This window comes from Gadus macrocephalus, chromosome 15, assembly GCF_031168955.1.
Source record: "Gadus macrocephalus chromosome 15, ASM3116895v1".
NCBI classification, from domain to species: Eukaryota; Metazoa; Chordata; class Actinopteri; order Gadiformes; family Gadidae; genus Gadus; species Gadus macrocephalus.
In genome coordinates this window covers 4189438-4205067 of record NC_082396.1, presented here as the reverse complement: position 1 = coordinate 4205067, position 15630 = coordinate 4189438, and the positions used below count along the sequence as shown (strand labels likewise).

General features: G+C 45.9%; 2 protein-coding genes and 1 long non-coding RNA gene across 3 annotated transcripts in view; 2 read left to right on the top strand and 1 right to left on the bottom strand.

Moving 5' to 3' along the window:
- Positions 1–353: 353 nt before the first annotated feature.
- On the top strand, positions 354–4404 carry tbxtb (T-box transcription factor Tb). Its single transcript, XM_060073368.1, has 8 exons — positions 354–848; positions 1121–1385; positions 1478–1612; positions 1862–1923; positions 2029–2084; positions 2182–2361; positions 2737–2872; positions 3114–4404. The coding sequence occupies exons 1-8, from the start codon at positions 640–642 to the stop codon at positions 3352–3354; spliced, it is 1284 nt and encodes a 427-aa protein (XP_059929351.1). The 5' UTR covers positions 354–639; the 3' UTR covers positions 3355–4404.
- A 363-nt stretch (positions 4405–4767) lies between these two features.
- Positions 4768–6313, bottom strand: LOC132473315 (uncharacterized). The gene is made up of 2 exons (XR_009529316.1): positions 5880–6313; positions 4768–5800 (listed from the first exon to the last, which is right to left on the bottom strand). It is a non-coding gene; the product is annotated as an uncharacterized LOC132473315 (long non-coding RNA).
- Positions 6314–6941: 628 nt separating this feature from the next.
- The window catches only part of pde10a (phosphodiesterase 10A), a 58839-nt gene continuing 50150 nt past the window's right edge, over positions 6942–15630 (top strand). Inside the window, exon 1 of the mRNA XM_060073341.1 lies at positions 6942–8415. Within this exon, the coding sequence (XP_059929324.1) occupies positions 8343–8415 (73 nt within the window). The 5' untranslated portion in view covers positions 6942–8342. The remainder of the gene's footprint in view (positions 8416–15630) is intronic.

Below are 15630 nucleotides of genomic sequence, written 5' to 3'. Positions count from 1 at the left end.
CATATATTTTATTTTTTTTGTCTTTTTAGGTTATTAATATAAGGCCTACATCATAAATTCATGAAAAAGAAATAGAAATTCCTATCCCAATATAGAGATGCATGTTTAAATTAGGGGAAGCGTCACTTTGTTTTCGTGACGTCCGACGCGTGTGTGCGCGTGTGTGTGTGTGTGTGTGGGGGCAGTCTTGATATTTATTCCCGCGTCCGAGAGAGGTTAAACTACTGGATGTGGGGCGCATTTCATATACTTTTTGCTCCTTTTTTTTTTTTCAAATGTCAGTGTTTTAATTCGAGCTGAATCCGGGGTTTAAAAAAGGCCTCATAATAAATTCGGATATTGCGTCGGGTGAGACGCCCTTAGCGTGTGAATATTTACACTTTGAACCAATGAAAAACGAGCTGGGGGAAAATCAAAGAAAACTTCAGCCAACCTCCTCCCTCCCAAATACCTTTCCTGTGAAGAGACCTCACTCGAGCCTATATAGCCCCCTATCCCTTACGATTGGAACCACTTGATTCTCCGTTAACAACAGGGAGAGTGAATTGGGTGACTTAATCAACAGGGGACTGGGACTTTTAATCGATTCCTTATAAAGCCTGTGATTACAAAGATCCAACCCTGGAGTTCCTGGACAGAATGGCCCCAATTGCCACTGAGTGCCACGGGAAGTCCTTCCCGTGCCACCGCGTCGACCATCTCCTCAGTGCGGTGGAGAGTGAGCTCCAGGCGGGGAGTGAGAAGGGCGACCCCACGGAGAGGGAGCTCACCGTCTCCCTGGATGATAATGAACTCTGGAAAAGGTTTAAGGACCTCACTAATGAAATGATAGTCACCAAGAACGGCAGGTAGGCCTACTAGTCGCCATACATTAAAATGTGGATTTGTTTGAAACACCGACGGATGCATTGTTTATCTAATACCTTTTATATTTTGATGGGTGCGGTTTAATTTGGATTTTACTAATTGATTCAGCGTGATGCGTCCTTTCTGAGTTGTATTGAGCTGTTATGTAAATTAGCCCTTGGTATGTCTATGCCTACATATAGCCAGGCTGAATTGACATTCGTTTAGTTCACAAGAATCTTAACTATCTTTCTTTCTATTACTTTTCATAAAGGCGCATGTTTCCCGTTCTTAAAGCCAACGTGTCCGGACTGGACCCGAACGCCATGTATTCCGTTCTGCTGGACTTCGTCTCTGCGGACAACCATAGGTGGAAATACGTGAACGGGGAGTGGGTCCCGGGAGGGAAGCCTGAGCCTCCCACTCCGAGCTGCGTATCCATCCATCCAGACTCGCCAAACTTCGGTGCGCACTGGATGAAAGCCGCCGTGTCGTTCAGCAAAGTCAAACTCACCAATAAACTCAACGGAGGCGGGCAGGTGTGTGGGAAAAGTGTTATGATAATGAGAATTACCTAAGCTAATAATACGACTGTGTTGAATTTTTTTTTATTCGACTTCTTCGATTTCAGATCATGCTAAATTCTTTACACAAGTACGAACCACGTCTTCACATAGTGCGCGTTGGAGGTCCACGGAGAATGATCACCAGTCACTCGTTTCCCGAGACCCAGTTTATCGCTGTGACGGCCTACCAGAACGAGGAGGTAGGCAATCATCATATTATTGATACTCATTGTATTCAACGCACTTGATTTGAGGGTATAGCAGCAAGAATGGCTGCGTAAAATGTTGGGCCGTTTATGCAGCCATATGCGTCTTTTACGCAAGGGATACACAGATTTGTTGATGGTTTGTTTAGTTGTTGTAGGCCATGCTTGTTGTTTATTTGCATCAAAAACATACTGGATAGTTATGTTCCTCCAAAAATGATAATTTTATGTTTCTTATTGTAGATCACTGCTCTTAAAATCAAATATAACCCGTTCGCTAAGGCCTTCTTGGATGCAAAAGAAAGGTACGCCCATTTCATGCTCTAGTATTTCCCTCTACAAGACTTTTCCCGAATTAACTCCTACAAAATGTCATACTCTTCAGTTGAATGTATTTCTCTTCCATTCAGAAGCGATCACAAGGATATTCTAGAAGATGAAAATCAACAATCATCGTATTCCCAGTGTGAGTGTGTCCTCACGCTGTTCATCACTTACTCCACCCAATCTTGTAAGTCAACGTCAATCAAACGCACCCTCCTGCACCCCTTGTTTTCCTCTAGTGAGCGGCTGGTTCCTCCCGGGACCGGGCCCCCTCCGCCCTCCTGCCGCTAACCCCCACCACCAGGGTGAAGGTCCCCTCTCTGCCTCCACCCTCCATGGCTGTCAGAGCTACTCCAGCCTGAGGCACCATCGCTCCACGCCGTACGGCAGCCCCTACACCCATCGTGTCGGCTCCCCAAGTAGGTATCCTTAACCTCCACCCTCACCCCCACCCCCACTTCCCTACTGACCCCCCTCTCCCTGGCTACTGACCCTCTCTCCCCCATGCCCACCTCCCTGGCTCCTTACCAACCTCACCCCCACCTCCCTGGCTTCACAAGAGTGTCCGACGGGGGGCAGGGGGGGGGGGGGTTACATTCCTCCAGCTTTTGTGTGAACGTCTTCCCTCCCTGAGTTGTAAACGGACAGGCTTCCACTTTCACCATCACTCATATTCAAGAAAAAGTTAAAAGTTTCCTTGACCTCATATTCTCCAGTATTCCTTAGACCAGTCTGTGAGCGATGGGCAGTACCGTTTCTCAATGCTTCTTCCTCCTGAATCTCTCCCCATCCAGCCGGTTATTCTGATGACTCTGCTGCCTGTGTGTCCCTGCTGACCGGCCATGACCACAGCTGGCCCAGTGGACGCATGCCCCCCCATCCCTGCATGGGGCCCATGTCCCACGGTCACCTCTCAGCCACCGGCTCCAGGTTGGTTCAATTCGCCAAAGACTACCTAACTCAGCATTGAAGCATATTTAAGTCGCAATGGACAGTGGTGCCATACCAATGACCATGACCAGGACCTTTTGGCTGTAATTGAAATATTCTAACAACTGACTATTGACTAATCAGCCACTGTATTTATCTAAGAGTACATAAATTAACTAAATGAGCATTGATCTTATGTGTGAAGCTAAACAAGGCGTTTGCATTGCTTTCGTCCGTGCAGTCAGTATCCTAGCCTGTGGCCTAGCAATCACCACTCGTCCCTGGCCCTGGCGAACCACACCGGGGGAATGACCGGTGGCCACTACGCCGACGTCTCACACTGCGCGGTAGCGCCCTCTGGTGGCTCCCCGCTGTACGACGGCGGCACTGTTGCCGAGGCGCACGACAGCACACAGTATGACGTCTCTCTGCACGGTGGCCTACCGTCTGCCTGGACGCACATTTCCTCTCCTTCCCTCTGATGGTAGAGCATGTTCTCTACACATGTTCTGGTTCTTTATATCTGCTTTTAGTCTTTTCCCTGTTTGCTTTTTAAACTTCTTATTCATTAAAGGTGAGGTAACTGCCCTACTACGGACCATGTTACTCACGTCCACTCAAGTTCAGCGCTTCATAACAACAGTGCTAACCTACTGGAAATGTAGATGCATCGAATGGCAGGGCCGACCTCATCTGGAGGATCCAGGACCTCCTGAATGCATCCTTTGTGTGTGTTGCTAAATGTTGTGTGACGCAACCAATGACAGTTGCTGGCTGTCCGATCCCCATGTTGGTCTCCAGATGTTAACCTCACCCTTAAAGATGAATCTAGGTGCGCTTATATTAAGCATGACCTCAGGATGAAGTCTCAAAAAATGTTTTTTAGTGATGGAGAATTTGTAGTGTAAATATGAACTTATGTCAGTCAGCTCAAAGAGCTTTTGTAAGTAGGTTATAGGCTTTTGTATTGCAATGAAAATAAAACCTTGAATAAATGTTTTTTAAAAACTAAATAAAGTAATCTTACATATTTACAATGACGAAAAATAATACTGAAACTTATTTATAGTTTATACATTATTCTAGTTACACTAAAGATTATAACATTTTAACTTATGAAATGTTTTTTACTTGGGTCATAAAATCTCAAAATTCACACAAATGTAGGCTACTGTGTTATGATTTACATTTAAACGTAATGCTATTGTGTTGCTAATAGCTTATCTCTATCATTCAGAACAAACCTTGCCCATAAGATATACCATACAACCCAACAATTGAATCATGATCATTATTTTTAATGGTTTATTTTATTGATGCATAATTTCCTCTAAGATTCCTATTCCTTAAATTCGTATTGCTTTTATGACCAAGTGGCATCCGGCATTGTCGGTGGGTACAGCAGTGACCATTACTTACCAACAGGTGTCGCCGTTTCACATAGTAAACAAATGGATTTCTGATGCAACTCGCTAACAAAGAAGCCCTGTCTTCATGCATCAACTGCATGAAAATTTGACTAAAAAACCCAAACAGTGACACAATAATTCTCATGAATATAGTTCATTGCTCCTAGAATACATGATTAAAGGACATAATTACAAATAATTGAACTGTGCATTAATACTTCATCAATCAGTCCTTAACAAGAATATGATGTTATGCAGAACACAACTCTTTGCCAAACCTACTCACAAGTATCATAATGTGTTCAAGTATGCATGTGTGCATTTTGTACGTTTGGACATCTGAGTGGCTCAAAGAATATTTCATTGTTCGTGCAACATACACTACTCATTAATACTTTTACGGTAGTTATAGTGGACGTCCCTTTCTAGAATTGAATGAACTATAAAATGACACAGAAACATAAGACTAGTGATGCAGAGAGGATGCAGAGTTAAAGTCTTTACTCTGTACATCTCCTCAGCTTCTAGCAACATGAGGCAACCGAAAAAAACAGAGTGAGAATCAGTCCCCAAAACAGACAATATAAATCATCTGTGTGAATGTAGCCTATTATAATCAATATCTTACACAAACTTTTATTTTGGAAACTCTCTTTTTGTCATGTTATGTTCCAAACCCCTGGGAATCTAGACTTTAGTCAGACACCAGGATCCACATTACTAGACTATTCAGGAATTGGGTATTCACGTATGTTTAAACAGGAGGAGGTTTCAACAGCAGAGATCAAGCTCAGTGTATAAAAGACATGATTACTTTCTCCCCTTGTACAAACACACACACAGACAAGCACACGCATGCACCCAGACACACACGCGCACACACACACACACACAGACACACACACACACACACACAGGCCCATATACACGCACACAGGCACATAATCACACGTACACACACACACACACACACACACACACACACACACACACACACACACACACACACACACACACACTCAAACAGGCCGACGCCCACAGACACACACACAGACACGTACACACACACACACACGCACACAGTAACCACAGATTAGAAAGGGTTTGTGTAGTATCTCCAATTCAGGTACTACATTCAATCAAGTAAGTGTAAACAAAGGGTGTGTTTCACCCTAGATCATTAAATTCCCATTGAACGTTGACACGAATACGTTCTCTCTCTGCCTCGCCGTCTGCGGCAGCGCGTCGTGACGCACGCCGGAACTACCTCGACCTCTGGACCTCCAGCCTCTCGTCTTCAGAGAGCTGGCCTCTTGTCAACGGCTCCATGGGAGTGATTACCGAAACGCGTCGGTAGCCTCCACACACGACGCGTGACGCCTCATCCTCATCCATGACGTAGCCGCGGGAGACGTCTGCGTGAGCGTTGTGACGCGGGCAGCGGCTCCCTGTGTCTGGACGTGTGTGTGTCTAGAGTGGCTGGGGGACTCTGTGCTCCTGCAGGGTAAATACTGGGCTCCTAGCGATGGGTAAAAAATGGTTTATGCACAGACTTTAGTAGTCAGGTGAAGCTCTGCTTAACAGAGTGACTGTCCTACCTTCAGCGATGTGATGATGACACTCCATGGGTTAAAGAATATCAAATTCAGGAGTGTTCCTGAAGCAATGTCTTGCTCAATCGGAGGGGCGATGTTCTCCTTGATAGACTAGACGCCATATGTGATCAATTAAAAGATATATAATGTAGACATAAATAGACGTAATATTTTGATATATATATGACATTATAGGTTATATATTTACTGCTGAATTATAAACAGGCTACACTACAGAGGGTGTTAGTAATCTTTTGTTTATTTATTTGCTCTCTCAGAAATAAAAAAAACTATAACGTAAGAATAATATACACGATAATGGCACACTTCTGAAAGCAAAATCTGAAAAGCCTTGAAGGCTGGGGTTATTTCTCCGAGTCTAATAATCCCATTATGATCCGGTCGGGGGGAAAAAAAAAGAGAAAGCCCTCTGTCAAAGCGGGAGCATTGACGCAAGCATATCTTGACGTCATTAGCTGCAGTGAAAGAGGAGTGGGCGGGGCGACGGGCGCGCGCGGGCCAGTGGAGAGCGAGCAGCAAAGTGTTTGCCTTGGCGCGCGCGTCACGGGCTGAGACGACACCGTTGTACGTCGTACGTCGGCGGCTCGCGCACAATGCCTCATTAAGCACACACACACACACACACACACACACACACACACACACACACACACACACACACACACACACACACACACACACACACACACACACACACACACACACACACACACACACACACACACACACACACACACACACACACACACACACACACACACACACACCCCGAAGAACGAAGCCCGACAATCGCTAAAAGACACTTTAGTTCGAGCGAATTCACCGCCGCTAATCTGAACCAGGTGTGACGTGGAATTTGACCCCCCCCCCTCATTATCATCATGTGAAAGTTAATTAACATATAATCTTATTTAAAAAAAGGGGAGGGTGTGTTTATTGCTCAACTGGTTTCAGCCCCCCCCCCCCCCCCCAGTGACTTTGTCTTGCAACAATTTGTCATAACGTGGGCTAATATCCGTAGCCCGTCGAAAATATAAGAAGGAGAAACAAAGAAGCTAAAATAAGTCGTTTACTTCCCGCCCTCCCTAAAAGAAACAATACAAGACCCGAGACTGTTCTGCGTCCTGGACGTCTCTCCCTCCTGTTCTGGTCTTCACCCTGGAAGTCTCCCCGGTCTGGTCTAGACCCTGGACGTCTCCCCGGTCTGGTCTGCACCCCAGACGTCTACCCGGCTTGGTCTGCACCCTGGATGTCTACCAGGCCTGGTCTGCGCGGGGCGGGTGTGGACCTCGGCTGTCAGCGCCTTACCTCTCTTCCTCCAAACGCGGGAACTACAATCCACGCATTTGAAACCAGACTGGCGTCTCCCACGTGAGTAGCGCCAGTCTGTAGTATCAGTGTACCTACTATACTGTACTACACTACACTGTACTGTACTCGACTTCAGCCTACTTACCACTCGTTCTTTTTCGCGCCTTCGACGAGTGACGCACGCGCTCCCAAGTTCGGATGCTACAGAGCCGCCACGTGTAGTCCGCTAGCTTCAGACACAGGGCACGCGCCAAGTGGGGTCCTCCTCGTCTCGTCGCTAGGGTGCTTTTTTTGTTGTTTTGGTTGTTGTAGTTGTTGTTGTTGATGGAAGAAAGAAAGGGAACAATGGCACGCGTTGGGCTCCTTTGCCGACACGCGCCCGCCGTTCTGGACGCACCCCGCGGTTGTTCTAACAAAAGAAGCACGGCTCACGTCTCACGGATGCAGTGAGGAGACCAGTGCCCTGAAGTTGGGGTAGCCTCGGTGCGATTCGGTCCGATGGGGTCCGTCCAGATGTCCGTCGAGCACGCGGGACTCCTCGGTGTGGTGGCTGTGCGTCATCTTTGACTTTGACTGACACTAGACTGACGTGACGTCGCGGATAATTATTCAAATCAATGATCAATCAATGCAGAGTTCAACGTGCGAACTCGTCTTACCCACCAAGGGGCAGAGGAGGAAAGGACCGGGCCGAATGGACTGGGGATCAACAAGTTTCTACTCGTGCGTAATTTCCCTCGGAGCGTGCTTCGGTGCGGTCCTCGTCACACGTGATCCACAAATCACCCTGCTGCAGATATCTTTCATCTGTCAAGAAGACTAGCCCCCACCCGGTTATCATCTCTGATAACACGCGTTCTCCCGTCACGGTCGGTCTCATCCATGGACGAGCGTCCGCTGCCTCCACGGGTCTCCTCCAACGCGGAGGACGCACGGAAACTCTGCGCTCCTATAGAAACATCGGAGGGGGGAAAGGACACAAAGCCAAGGGATCTGAATGAATGGGACTGAGCATTATTTATTTCCTCGCCTCCCCCTGCCAGTTGTATGTGTCCTTTACCCCGCCGGCTGACCGGGTCCCGCTTTGTCTAGATCGGTCGATCGGTGCAAACGGTTCAAAACACGGCGCGACAAATGTCGAAGAAACGGAAAAGTCCTGAGGATGGCGACGTTGAGGAATTCGCGCCCGCTGGATGCAGTCATCAAGGTAGGTGATCAGAACCGGTCAGCGCAGCAGCCTTAAAGTTAGCCAGACTACAACATATGTCTCTGCGTCATAGCCATAGTTGGCAAGGCCGCTATTAGTTTTCTGTGAAATGCAGGCTATTCCAGCACATCAATGACATCAAGAGGCCGAATTGGGGAGAGTTGTTGCGGATTTGAAAGATAGCTCAGAGCAATTAAGTATCACCTTGGGAATATATTGTCTCTTTGGAAAACCAGATCCCAACTCCACCCTCTGTTCTTCTAGAACAGAAACCATTGATTATGATTACATTTGACGCTGTACTTCAGTGATATGATTTCCAACGATTATAAGTAACAGCTGATTTGAAACCGATGATATATTCCGTTAGTATTCAGTATATATCTCTGCATATTGTGGCCCCAATCTTAACAACATGAGTTTATTGGGGATGTGATGAGCCAGCAGATGTAGACTTGTATTGATCATTATACTCAATTAGATAAATAGTCTCAGGCAATTGGAATACTTTACTATAGTGCAGGCCAGGGAGAGACAACATTTAATCACATTATTACAATCTTGCAGACAATGCAGACAGACCGTTTCATTACATCAGTGGCTCATCTCTGATTGGTTGAATGGTTGTGTCAGTAAGCTGATACCATAAAAAAAGAATCGCATGATGAGTTTGAACAGTTGATGTGTATTCCATTCAATATGAGTTGTAATTACTTGTGGTATAAAGGCCTCTGATGTGTAAGAGTTGTTGGTGAAGATGGAAAGAGGGAGAAAATGACCCATCACCTATGTAAAACATCCATTTAATATATTACATGTGGCAGACATTGCCGTTATCGGTTCAAGTACATAATGTTTAATAGTATTTTTAGTATTGAAGTGGTAGTATTGATGTAAGTATTGAAGTATTAAGGTGGCTTTGGAAGTTGGTGAAGCAAGCTGGTAAGGCTGGACCAATGGGCATGGCATATGTGGGATTGTCGTTTTAACCGACCAATGGGGTCTTGACCTGAGTGACTGCCCACTGATCAAGGTGCTCTTAAATGGATCAATGGAGTCCAAAAGGTTAGTGTTCTCCCTGGTTGAAAGTAATAGGTTATCGCATTCAAACGTAGAGTATATCAATATATGTATGTGAAATGATCCCGTGCAGCATATGATTATTAGTAGGACATATATAGGTTAAAGTTAGAGTTCTTGTCTCACAATGCTAAATTTGCTTCACCCGATGGAAATGTCACATAAAAAATATATATTTTCTTTAGTTTATTTTCTTTAATAGTTCTTTAGTTAGTTTTCTTTAGTTCTTTCGTTTTTTATTTAAAAATACAGCAGAACATTTGTGTCGCATGGGCCTACTCTTTCTCTCTATGATTAAACACCAATTTATTTCAATCTATCACCTGCCAATGTCTCATGGCAACATGCTTACATTGAAAGAGTGTCGACCACAGCCCCTCGCTACCCCTTCCTGTTGCATTGTCGGGGGCAAAGTCGTTGGCTCTCCTCCTAGTTGGGCTCCAGCCAGACCGGGAGTTTCCCTTGGCTGACGCGGGGGGGGGGGAGAGAGAGAGAGAACCGGGCTATTCCTCCCCTCACTGTGCCCTGGCATCTGACTCCACTTGGGGGGTATGTTCTGAAACCACTCCCACTCCAGTCATGCCACAGTGCAATGGTTCCATTCCGATCGCACTGCAGTTCCGCTCACGCACATTCCTTTTCCCGCCATATTTACATACGGCCAGAGTGAGTCCAGTAAAGCTTTACTCCCCCAGATCGCCTTCAATGGAGGCTTGGATCATGACGTTGAGCATGCAATATTTAAAAAAACTGAAATGAATGCCCAAATTGAAAGCAGAATGAATCAGGTTATGTTGGATGACTCAGATTCAAAAGAAAAATACTTAATATAAATAGATGCACTTGTTTATCTGAAACGGTAAAGGGCGGTAGGACTGGAATTAGAAGTGGATTATACCCTTCAAAAAATAACGTTGAAGTCTAAATTGAAGGGTTAAAAAACAGACTATAATGTGTTCATACATCCATATACATACTCTGCAAGCACCTAAACACCTCCATAACACCCAGGAAGCTCCATAATGGAATACGGACGACACATAGTACCCACCACTCCACAGGACTGGTGAACGTATGCCACGGTCAGTTGGTTCGGCAGTTGGTGGGAGATCCCTAGTGGGCCAATGGATTCCATCATGCCAACTTCAAAATGAATGGGCTTCGGTGGACTGTACCATAACGGGGTGAGGGGGGGGGGGGGGGGGGTATTGTATTGTCCCGCCTCTTGGTGTGAGGCCCACCACAGACGTTGATCGGTGATCCGTTCCATCAGACCTGCTAGGTCTACACAGCCCTCTTCACTGCCTTTTGACGTGAACATGGCAGGATCATCACTAACTATTCACTGGTACTGTTTGGTCAATTTGTAATTTTTTTAATGTATCTTGTTATTGTAATTATTATTACACTATTATTTTTTTTAAACGCAGAGTGGGGTCCTCCTCGTCTCGTCTCTAGGGTGCTGTTGTTGTTGTTGTTGTTGACGGAAGAAAGAGAGGGAACAATGGCACACGTTGGGTTTCCTAGCTGCCACGTGTTTGGACTGTATTCAAATTTTTCTTGTAATTGTTCTGTTATGTTTTCATTTTCGAATGCACAATAAGTGCATATTTGCATTCAACAATGGTCAAGAGCGCACAAATAAATAAATGTAAATGTAATGAGATGTAATGAGGGTTTTGAAAAAATCTTGCGGGATTAGGGCAGCACATATATTTTGAGATTGGGGTACTAGGTATGTTTATATGGTTTGAGATTGGGTTAGTCGATATGTTTTGAGATTAGGGTAGATATAATGTTTTGAGGTTGGGGAAGTAGTTTTTATGTTCCCAGAATGGGGGTAGTAGATATAATGTTTTCAGAGTGGGGTCGTAGTTTATATGTTTTGAGATGGTGGTGGTAGTAGTAGATGATATGTATTCAGAGTGGTGCAGTAGTTTATATGTTTTGAGATTCTGGTAGTAGATGATATGTTTTGAGTTGAGCGTAGTAGATCATATTTGTTGAGAATGGCAGGAGTACTGCTGCTAGCTAATGCCAGTTAAAAACAGGGGAATAAAAAGCACAAGGGGGAAAATATACATTTTAGAATCGACTTACTCAACACCCAAACATAGTTATATTTTTCCTGTCATGGAGTAAAACATTTTTATCGTAGTAAAACATTTCTTCCTCCAAATCCACACCAAGCTTTGTGGTCCCCGCCTGTATATTTTTGACACTGTAGCGGCTGTATTTACCAGTGTGTGGGGAATAGATTTTGGGATTTAGTGGATTGTTCCGTCCTAATGAATTAAACTGAGGAACTTCATACCCTCACGCTGTAGCGTCGTGGCTTTCCAGCGGTGCACCATATGTGTGTGTGTGTGTGTGTGTGTGTGTGTGTGTGTGTGTGTGTGTGTGTGTGCGTGTGCGTGTGCGTGTGTGTGTGTGTGTGTGTGTGTGTGTGTGTGCGTGTGCGTGTGCGTGTGTGTGTGTGTGTGTGTGTGTGTGTGTGTTTCTTTAGCTTGGCCGTGTGCCCGGGATGCTGGGAGAGTTTGCGAGCGGCGGAGAGGCTTATGGGCTGAGTTTGCTTGGCATGCCCCCCGGTTGACGTCACTGCCATGGCCAAACGCTCTCAGCACTTAGCACTGCAACCACAGGAACCTCCCCCTCCCCCCCACACACACACAGACACACACACGCGCACGCACACATTCACAGCCACAAGATCACATGCACAAACATGCATTTACACAAACACACAGTGCACACACATAATGCCCAGACTTATACATTGGCAAGCCAGCATGCACACACACACACACACACACACACACACACACACACACACACACACACACACACACACACACACACACACACACACACACACACACACACACACACACACACACACACACAGTGTCTCTCACCCGCTTTCTTCGTCATCATTTCTTGCAAGCGTAATCCGACCAATCTCCTTGTTTGTGGACCTCGGTGCAGCAGCAGCAGCTAGTGACATGGAAGCAGTATTTGTAGCGATGATGAGCGCCTGCGATCCATTGCGCGGTCCCGCTGATCAAGATCACCATCTAGTGGTTCAGTTAGGAGTTGCAAGTCTCAAGGCAGATTGTTTTTAATGAGTCAAATCTACATCCCAATAATGTTGTGATGTATTATTCGATTCATTGCATTGTGTCGCATTTTCTTAAACATACAGCTGCCCTTCATTCTTCCCTCTCATTGGCCACTCTTGGGATCTCTCTCACTGTCAAACACTAGGTCGAGCCAGAGTCCAAGAAAAACGCAAACCAGGAAACCCATTCTTTGAGTTATTATATTTTAGTTGGTTGGTTTTTTATGAGTTTTTGCCGGTATACATTTGGCTTTCAAGGGGTATTTATTAATTTAATTCAATTATCTAAGTTGGCAAGTTAAGTAATTTGTCTTTTTACTGCTTTCACAGTTACAAGGGTTTAACAAGACAAACCATAACCTTGAGCCCTGCTTGCAGTAGGGAGCGAAGCTTTGTAGCTTCACCTTTGTAAGTTATGCCCATATAAGGCTGGCATTCACTGGCACAATGTTGACATCAAAATGGGACAATGTCTTATTATTAATATTATTTTTGTATGTCGATGTGTGTTTGTGTGTATCGATGTATGACGTCTGTCCGTCTATCAGATCACAAGCATGCAAGCCTATTACGCAGACAAGGGCAAAGTGTGTGAGTGTGTGTGTATGTATCAGTCCTTCTGTCTGTCTGACTGTCTATCACAGCACACTAACATGTGAGCGTGTTACGCAGTCACGGCCAAAATGGGTGTTTGTGTGTGTGTGTGTGTGTTTGCTTGTGTGTGTGTGTGTGTGTACGTGCCTGTGTGTGTATGCATGCTTGTGTTGTGCGTGTGTGTGTGTGTGTGTGTGTGCGTGCGTGTGTGTGTGTATGTTTGCTTGTGTGTGTGTGTACGTGCCTATGCATGCTTGTGCGCGTGTGCACGTGCGTGTGTGCATGCGTGTGCATACGTCCGTCTGTGTGTGTATGGGTCGGTGTGTTATCAGTAAACAGCCGCCAGTGACCCGGTGGCCGCCCGCCAGCGCTGGCCCCAGCTCTGAGGCCTCGCTTGGGGGGGGGGGGGGAGCTGACGGGCCCTCTACGTCATCACCCATATTTCTCACCTATGATTCATGCTCGCTTTGTTTGGCCCCCCCCCCCATGAGGGCCGGGGGCTGGGGCCGGGCTGGGCTCTAGCAGCCGCTGACATTCGGCACAGGCCGTCTTTCAGCACAACACACAGTTTGGTTTCTCTCTGCGTACCCCGTCTGGGAGCCCGGAAGTCTTCCCAACGATGGGACGGATGTTTGTTTGTTGTGTATTTATTTTTTATTCATAATCATATTTTATGAACGTCGTGACTCGTCTTTGACGTTCGTCGGGTCGGTCTCGCTGTTGTCGAAGCGACGTCTTGTCACATATTTTGAAAAATAACAATACGTTTGTGATATTTTCGTTGCTATTTCGTGATGTTTGGGGGGGATTACTGTGCAATCAACAAACTCGACACATTCCGTCGTTGCATTATGTACATCTGGCCAGCCGAGAAAGTTCAACAACTAGTAGAACTAGTGCTTCCATGTCGTGCAATTCTTTAACTGGATACAACAAAACACATAATTTGTACCCCACCATTTGTCCCCTATTTCTGGCTCTTTAGTGGGGTGCTTCTAAAGACACAAGCAGAGAGAGAGAGAGAGAGAGAGAGAGAGAGAGAGAGAGAGAGAGAGAGAGAGAGAGAGAGAGAGAGAGAGAGAGAGAGAGAGAGAGGCCTCTCTCTGTGGCACCTCGCTATGTATACAGCAGCTAGTGTTACAAGAAGCCCACTGACAGGCTGCATGACGTCACACACCGGTAACTAATGGCAGAATTGTCCTGGTGTGTGTTCGTGTTTTTCTATCTTCCTTCGTTTCTTTCTGGGGAGGGGGGGGGTAGATGGAATGGGCAGACGCAACACGCTGCTGCTTGTTGGTTTTTTGGCAATATTATTTCCCTTATTTTCGTCAAATCAACTGTAAAAACCACTGGAGAGGAACGCACGTCAGTTATCCCATTGAAGTTTGATGGCTGGCTGGCGGAGGGATATTTCATGCGAACGCGGCGGTAGCACGGAGCAGGAGCGCCGCGCTGGGTCACGGTTCAGGTCCCCTGCTTGCGTCACCTCGCACAGCAACGGCGCTGGATCGCCGTCAAGCCCGCTACAGCTGCTGCTCTCATCACGCCGTTCTCCAGCGGGCTGAAAGAAACCCCAGGACTCCCAATCATGTCAAAGCTCGTGCATTCAGGCCTTGGCAAGAAACCGCAACGGACGGCCAGAGCTACAACGAATGCAATTTGTCCTAATGAAAAAAAACAAAAAATACATTTTTCTTTTTCTTTTTTCGTCGTCACAATTTCATATGAAATGGATTTCTGCAGTGGCAAAAGGAAGCGAGAGAGAGAGAGAGAGAGAGAGAGAGAGAGAGAGAGAGAGAGAGAGAGAGAGAGAGAGAGAGAGAGAGAGAGAGAGAGAGAGAGAGAGAGAGAGAGAGAGAGAGAGAGAGAGAGAGAGAGAGAGAGAGAGAGAGAGAGAGAGAGAGAGAGTGAGAGTGTGTGTGCGCGCATATTTGATCTCTCCGGCGCTTTAAAGAGATTGCACAGTGAGGCGTTATACATGTGTGACGTCCGTACGGTGTTTGTTTTTGCCCCCCTTGCCTTGCCCCCCCCTCCCAACCACATGGCCTAGTCATAAGCGTCTTCCAAAGTTACATGCGGTAGGCTACTAATCTCTAGGTCAGGGAAGGTGCCAGCACACGAGCTGCTCTTGTGTATCGAACCTGAAATTGAAGAAAATGTTTGATTGTGTCTGTGTGTGTGTGTGTGTGTGTGTGTGTGTGTGTGTGTGTGTGTGTGTGTGTGTGTGTGTGTGTGTGTGTGTGTGTGTGTGTGCGCGTGTTTTTTTTTTTCCAACAGTCTCTTTCAGTGATAACGACACTTAACCTCCATTTTAGTTTTTAACAATGCTAAATCTGTTTTGAATGGATCCTTTTTTTTTATTTTTATTAACAATTATGTCACTGGCGGAACTGGCTGTACTTTTTAATTTTTTTAACACAAAT

Excerpts from the sequence above, each read along its gene's own strand:
- tbxtb (XM_060073368.1), top strand. The coding sequence starts at position 640 with ATGGCCCCAATTGCCACTGAGTGCCACGGGAAGTCCTTCCCGTGCCAC. Across the intron at positions 1,924-2,028 it reads TTCTTGGATGCAAAAGAAAG|AAGCGATCACAAGGATATTC; the intron begins GTACGCCCATTT and ends TCTTCCATTCAG. Across the intron at positions 2,873-3,113 it reads CTCTCAGCCACCGGCTCCAG|TCAGTATCCTAGCCTGTGGC; the intron begins GTTGGTTCAATT and ends TCGTCCGTGCAG.